Source organism: Azolla caroliniana, unplaced genomic scaffold (genome assembly GCF_043228905.1).
Source record: "Azolla caroliniana isolate FFs.n. ecotype wild unplaced genomic scaffold, voAzoCaro1.0.p SCAF_1, whole genome shotgun sequence".
NCBI classification, from domain to species: domain Eukaryota; kingdom Viridiplantae; phylum Streptophyta; class Polypodiopsida; order Salviniales; family Salviniaceae; genus Azolla; species Azolla caroliniana.
Genome location: NW_028230436.1, coordinates 20928523 through 20935817, shown reverse-complemented (window position 1 = coordinate 20935817; position 7295 = coordinate 20928523). Strand labels below are relative to the sequence as shown.

Here is a 7295-nt window from a genome sequence, read left to right as displayed (position 1 = left end):
GACGCGGTGCTAGATACGAATACCGTGATCATGCATTTGCCTTCCCTTGTTGCTTCCCCGGACGATATGTAATTTTGAATTCGAAACGAGTGAGGAATTGGGCCCACCGAGCTTGACGTCGATTTAACACACGAGCATTCTGAAAGTAGGCATGGTTTTTATGATCACTGAATACGATGACTTGATGAGAAGACCCCTCTAGAAAATGCCTCCATTGCGTAAAAGAGTCCACTATTGCTAATAGCTCCTTATCATGAATTTCATAGTTGATTTTTGCGGCGTCAAACTTGCGTGAACGGAAACCCACAGGATGTAGCTTTTCATCATCGCCTTGTTCAGACAGAATGCTACCCAAGGCGAAATTTGACGCGTCTACTTCAATGATGAATGGTTTTTCTAGATCAACATGAGCTAAAATAGGAGCTGATGTAAATGCCTTCTTAAGACTCTCAAAAGCAATGTCCGCTTCTTCAGACCAAACGAACGATTTTCCCTTCCTGGTAAGTTGTGTGAGAGGCAGAACAAGCTTTGAGTAATCCTGTATGAACTTGAGGTAAAAATAGGCAAAGCCTAAAAAGCATTGCACATCTCGCAATGAATGCGGAGTTTGCCACTCTACCACCGTTTTGACCTTAGCTGGATCCATGGAGATGCCTTCCGAGGAAATGACATAGCCCAAAAATTCTACTTGGTTGCACCTGAAACCATAGTATGAACCATATGTACCATTTGTGAATTCGTGTTCGAGAATGATAAACACCCTCAAAGAATGATAAATACCATACTTTTGGATAAATGATTTACCATAAGGTAAATATTTTTTCATGGTAAAAAAAATTTAAAAATTGCTAAAAAAAAACACATTACCTTCTTAATAACAATATGCTTTTTTCGTAAATTCTAATAACAACTATCCAAAATGCCTAGTCTTCAAAAAAATTCTCAATGAGGTGTTACATCAAAACGAGCATTCCTAATCTTCATTCAAGGTGATATCATCATCTTCAAAATCATCATCCTCATCTTGTGCATCATCATCAAGATAAGCCATCACATTGGTGAGGCTCTCATTTTCATCAACTTCTTGTGCTTCTTGTTCACTTTGCAACACCAATAATCGTTCTTCATCATTTTCTTTCTCAATCATGTCAATAGTAACCTCAATATGATTGAAACCTCTTTCTTTAATCTTCTTAAGAATACGAAGATTTGTGTGCAAAAAAACCAATTTTTGCACATGATTTGAACTCAATCTATTTCTCCTTTTAGTATGTATTAATGAAAATGTACCCCAATTCCTTTCACAAGACGATGCACTTGTACCTTGAGATAACACTCTAATTGTAAGTTTCTTCAAATTGGGAGTGCTTGCTCCAAAAGTTTCCCACCATTTGATTGGTGTGCTTAATCTATTAGCATCCTTTGCAAATGGAACTTGAAACAAATCTTATTCTTGTTTTCTATATGCATAAAACTCATCTAACAAAGCATTTTGTAAAACTATATTACCACTAGCATAAAGCATGATTGTTTTCATCTAGCCCATTTGTAAATCATGATCTATTTCTTGATAATTTGCTGTCCATAATGGATGCAAGTCATATCCCGCTGCATGCAATGGCGATTCCAACATTGTTAGTCTATGTATGCAACACTCTTTTATTTCATCAAGCTTCATAGGATCAATATCTGTCATATTTTTTATCTCCATCAACATTTGTTGTTTAAATTGATAAATCAATCCCATTGTAGCACCTTCCCTATCAATCAAATGAAGAAGCTTTAAAATTGGTTTGCATACCTTCACAATCATCTTTACATCTGCCCAAAAGTTAGCATCCAATACAATTGAAACCATCTCTTCTGCTTTCTTTGTTTTGGCACCATTCCAATTGCACCATTGTTCACTAACCACCATTCTTCTCAAACCACCATAAACTTTATCATCCAACAAATTGGATAACACAATAAAACTGTAAGAAAACCTAGTCGTAGAAGGTTTAAGCAAGTCTTTTCCACTAAACTTGCGAAACATGGCCAAAGCATATTGTTTTCTAGTTATGAAACCACTAATCTTCATAGTTGATCGCAAAATGGCATCAATCCAACAACAAATCAACACAATGGCAAGTGCATCTAGTGTAAATTATAGATGGCCACTCCTTTTCTATCATGTCCCGCAACCACACAATTTGCAGCATTATCCATACAAACTTGAACTACATTTGATGGTTCAACTTCAAGAATAACATCTTTCAAAATTTTGAATATGTATTCACCTGTTTTGACCTGACCACTTGTATATATTGATTTCAAAAACATTGTACCATGTAGTGAAGAAGCTAAAACATTAATAATTGGTCTATTTCTAGTGTCTGACCAACCATCACTAACAATAGTGCATCCATATGTCTTCCAACTCTCTTTCAACAATATAAGATCATGCTCAACATTTACAACTTCTCCATTAAGATATTTCTTACGCAGTTGATAAGCAGAAGGTGCTTTAAACGAAGGACCCACTTTTGAAACAACCATAAGCATATCATGGAAAAATGAGCTTTCCACTTTCCAATGTGCAATATCTTCCGCATAAAAAAATCTTGCAATAGCCTCTTCTGCTTGTTTCCTCAATGACAATTCAAAAGACATTGGGAGTGAACCACTCGTCTCTATTTTTTGCTTTTTAGTAGCCATTTTATTCATTGAAATGGAACTAGAAATAGAGGCATCTATAGACGCATCTGCATTAGCATTAACAATAGTATTACTATTTGCATCTGTTTGTACATCTGAATTCAAGTGATCATTTCCATGATCCATTGCATTTTTTAATTGACTCCTCATGATATCGCTTGCTTTTGTGCATTTTTCTACACCTTGTCCTCTTATTCCCAATATATGGGCCTTAATTCGATGAGGGCCACCAACAAAGACATGATTACAATATTTTCATTTCATCAAATGCGTTCCTTTTGCATTCTTTACTTGAATTAGAACATGTTCCCACTCCAGGCCATTTTGTCTACCTATTAGTTCCTAAATTAATGTAAAACGTAAATATCAAAATCTATTTATTGTAATTTTTGTGTGTATAAATTTTGTACTACATAGGTTAGTATGTGTGTATAGACATTACACGAATTACTTCAAAATGATAGAATTTATAGACAAATTAAAGCAATTACAAGCTTTATAGAATAATTACAGAAATTATAGAATAATTTCATTATAGAAATTTCAGAAATTTCATTACAGAACTTTAAACCCTATTATTTAATATTAACCCTAAATATACCTGAAGGTTGAATCTCATTGGTATGCAGATCATTCGAGGCTAGGTGGGAGAGGAGAGGAGAGCGTAACGTTATGTTGATGTGCAGAGGAAAAGGGGGAAAAGGGGGAAAAAGAGGGAAAAAAGAAAAAAAAAGGAAAAAAGAAAACACACGAATATTTGAATATCATTCGTGTTCGTTTTCCAACGTAGGAAAACGAATGATATGGCAGACGAACACAAATTTTACGTACTATGCCTAAAACTACATTTTTCAAGTTTTGCATAAAGATCATGTTCTCAAAGTCGTTTTAGTACTAACAGTACATGAGAATCATGCTCTTCTTAGGTCTTCGAATAAACCAGTAGATTATCCAAATAGATGATAAAAAAATCATCCAAGAGATCTCAGAATATATCATTTGCCATGTGCTGGAAGACTGCTGACGCATTAGTGAGTCCGAATGGCATGACCGTATACTCGAAGTGACCATATCTGGTGCGAAACACAGTCTTCCATTCATCTCCTAGTCGGATCCGTACGAGGTTATAGGCTCCTCGTAAGTCGATCTTTGTGAAGAACCTTGCACCATTGATTTGTTCTAACAGACTTGAGATAAGGGGAAGTGCATACCTATTCCTTATGGTGACTTTATTCAACCCATGGTAATCTATGACGAGACGAAGTGATCCATCCTTTTTCTTACCGAAGAAAATGGGTGCGCCGGCTGGAGATTTCGAATGTCGAATGAAACCATTTGCCAAATTCTCGTCTATATAGGTTTGAAGCACTTCTAGCTCGGTTGGTGACAAATTGTAGATCGGTCCCCATGGTGGCTCTTTTCCCGATTGTAAATCAATGGGGCAATCATACGGTCGATGGTGAGGAAACGTATTAGCTCGTACTTTATCGAACACATCAGCATAATGATGATACTTCTCTGGAAGTTGAACGGTGGACTCCTCTTTATTGATACTGGAGGGGTTTACTGATATTGCGAAGAGAAATATTTCCTCCTTACGTCCTTCCTCACACAACTGATGTAGCGAAATGGTTGCAATCTTATGAGTAGATCCTCGGGTTTGTCGACTCCATATTTCTCTTGTTCTCCAATCTATTGCTGGGTTATGTAATTCAAACCATGGTAATCCCAAAACAATGGGATGTTCTAGGATACTAATTATATTAAATGATACTACACACGCTAAGTTATCTAGGACAATATTAACGGGTTCTGACTCTTCTATAATATTACCGGAAGCAATGGGACGACCATCAATGACTACTACAGAGGCTGGACATGGGAGTTTCTTTAGGGATATCTGATGAGCTTGGGCAAAATTCCTATCCATGAAGGAAGAGTTGGCTCCGGAATCTAAGAGTGCTAAGACATGTACTGGAGGAGTACTTTTAGTACTAACCATTACTTGAGCTACGAACACATTGCTAACTTGCTTAGAGGAAATGGAACCACTAATGGGCTGCAAAGATCTAGGGCTGTCCAACCAAACGGCTCCTATTTTGGTTGGACTTAATCGTTTAACTCTTCTTCTAGTTGACTAAGGATTTCAAATTTGTTTGAAAGGCTTGGGCTATTAGGACCATCAGACACACCTAGAGAAATAGACTCGGGTTTAGTACTATTAGTATTAGCGGTTATTTGATTTACTTGCCTTTTCGGCCGATGGGGGCAGTTCACTACAATATGCCCCGGTCCACCACAATAAAGACATAATTTATTTGCCTTGCGTCGCTACTTTTCTTCTTCCAATAGTGGTCCGCGACGACATGTGGTGTCGATTTCCATTGGAGTCGGAGTATTTGTTGGAGACGTATTGAATGACTCCTTTGGGAAAGGCTTTGCTACAATTGAAGCATAGGTGGGCTCTGATCTTGTCCGTGGCATTTGGAGCTGACGTTCTGAATGTCGTTCAAAGAGGCAATTATCACATCGCACCGCACGACTGATTGCTTCTGTCAATGACTTTGGCTCCTTGGGGAAAGTTAAGAGTAAATCTTTAACATCATTACGTAGGCCAAAACGGAATTGCTCCATTAGTGCTTGGTCATCCCAGGGAATATCGGTGGCGAGAAGACGGAAATCTACAGCATAAGCCGAGGTCGGCCACTCACCTTGGCGCAATCTTCGGATTTTGTTGATTGTTGTTCTAACATTGTCGGTATCTCCAAAACAAGCTTTAAGCTCGGTAATAAACTCTTCGAATTATTTAACAGGGGAGAGATTTTTGCTAATAGGGGGGTGAACCATGCCAAAGTCGTGCCACTAAGTAGAGTCCCTACTAGTCCCACTTGTGAAGGATGCATTTGAATGACTAAACGTACCTGATTAAGGAATCCTCTAAATTGCGATCGCGTTCCATCGAATTTCATGGGAAGGCCGATCTTGGGTTCTTTATGAATCCCTTGCGTATTGGGTCCTTGTTGTTGCATCGCTTCTAAGGTTGCTTTGAGTTATTGCACACGTACCACTAGTTCCCCATGGTGTTGTTGCATCTGTTGCTTTTCTAAGGAGATTTGTTGAAGATCCCCCAACATCCGTTGATTTTCTTGTTCCAAAGCAAGGAACTTCTCTTTCAAGCATTGCAGCTTTGAGAAAACATATTGATATTCTTTAGTGCTAACAGTGGCCATAGTATGAGAAAAAAGAGGAATAAGAGATTAGTATGAAGAGAGGGAGAAGTAATAAGATAAGGGAAGAGAAGGAAGGAGAGAAAAATCGGTTCAAACTGTTAGGAGTAGTACTAAGACAGAGAAGTATTGTCAGGAACAATACTAATACAGAGAAGGAATTAGAACTAAAAGATGAGGATTAGTATTAAGGGATGTGTAGAACTCTAAAGAGAAGGAAAGAGTGTGTGTGTGTGTGTGTGAGAGAGAGAGAGAGAGAGAGAGAATGAGGATAACAAAAGATATATATTATGTTAAGGGAATATACAATAGCAGCTAGGAGGCTTAAGACTGGTGTTGAACCGATTTGGTTCAAAATAATGCCTTGTGCCTCCTTTTATAGTGGTTTCAGGAGTACTCTTGAAGTTTCTAGAATGTTCCAGAGAAATCTGGAATATACATCAATTTTCTTTAGTAAAACTTAAATGACAATAATATCCTTCGTATTACAACATATCGTCTAATGGTCAAGAGCTCGACCCATGTAACATAAGGTCATGGGTTTGAGTGTTACGATATCATGAAAGCCGGCAAGAGTAGAACTGAGGGCACAGAGACGGTGCCGACAACAGTTCCGAACCCTCCACAAGCAGAGGGAGTCAAGTCGGAACCGAAAACCTGCAGTTGAAAACCGACACGGAATGTTGGTACTGTGGCAAGAAAGGCCACAGAGAAAGTGAGTGCTTGAAGAAGCGCACTGATCCGGACAAATCCGGATCTGGCAAAGCAGGTCGGGAAAATCGGCAAAGCTCGCAGTTCGCAAAGGATCAGAAGGATCCCGAACAAGGAAGTGTCATGAACATATACCAAAACTCCAGGACTTGTAATAAGGATTCGAACCCATGACCCCGTCAAAGATAATGTGTAGCTTCAACCACTAGGATACATCATATTACATTTATTAAATTGTAAATTCTTATATTAGATCATGAAGAAATATATCTACTAGTGTGAAACGTTGCCACCGCATAGGCTAACACATGATTAGCAGGTGTCATGCTTGCATGAATGTCAAGTGGCATGCTTGCATGAATGACAAATGGTGAGCATGCGTTCCTATGAGGTGGCGAGTCTTAAATCGTCGACAAGCACGTTGGGCACAATTTCTTACACGCTTTGATTTCTTGATTGTGTATCACCCCGCAATACACCAGGGAAAGGTAGATGCGCTATCTCGGCATTCGTACATGGCACCCTGTTGAGGGGAACCTTCTTTTGATCATCAAAAGCAAATCCTCCTTGGTCACTAATGCTTTTAAGACACCTACGGACTCGATACTTATAAGTACGATTCGTACTGATCTTGAAGCAGATGAATTTGCCCAAGATGTC

The 7295-nt window shown here is 38.5% G+C and overlaps 1 protein-coding gene across 1 annotated transcript; it reads right to left on the bottom strand.

The window, feature by feature from the left end:
• Positions 1-898: 898 nt before the first annotated feature.
• LOC147869142 (uncharacterized) lies at positions 899-2847 on the bottom strand. The gene is made up of 3 exons (XM_087319865.1): positions 2161-2847; positions 1543-2074; positions 899-1446 (listed from the first exon to the last, which is right to left on the bottom strand). Exons 1-3 carry the CDS (start codon positions 2845-2847, stop codon positions 974-976), a joined length of 1692 nt encoding a protein of 563 aa, XP_087175991.1. The 3' UTR covers positions 899-973.
• Between the last annotated feature and the right edge of the window lie 4448 nt (positions 2848-7295).

Excerpts from the sequence above, each read along its gene's own strand:
- LOC147869142 (XM_087319865.1), bottom strand. The coding sequence starts at position 2,847 with ATGAGGAGTCAATTAAAAAATGCAATGGATCATGGAAATGATCACTTG. Across the intron at positions 2,075-2,160 it reads CGGGACATGATAGAAAAGGA|ATTAGTGGTTTCATAACTAG; the intron begins GTGGCCATCTAT and ends TCAACTATGAAG. Across the intron at positions 1,447-1,542 it reads AGATCATGATTTACAAATGG|ATTTGTTTCAAGTTCCATTT; the intron begins GCTAGATGAAAA and ends AACAAGAATAAG.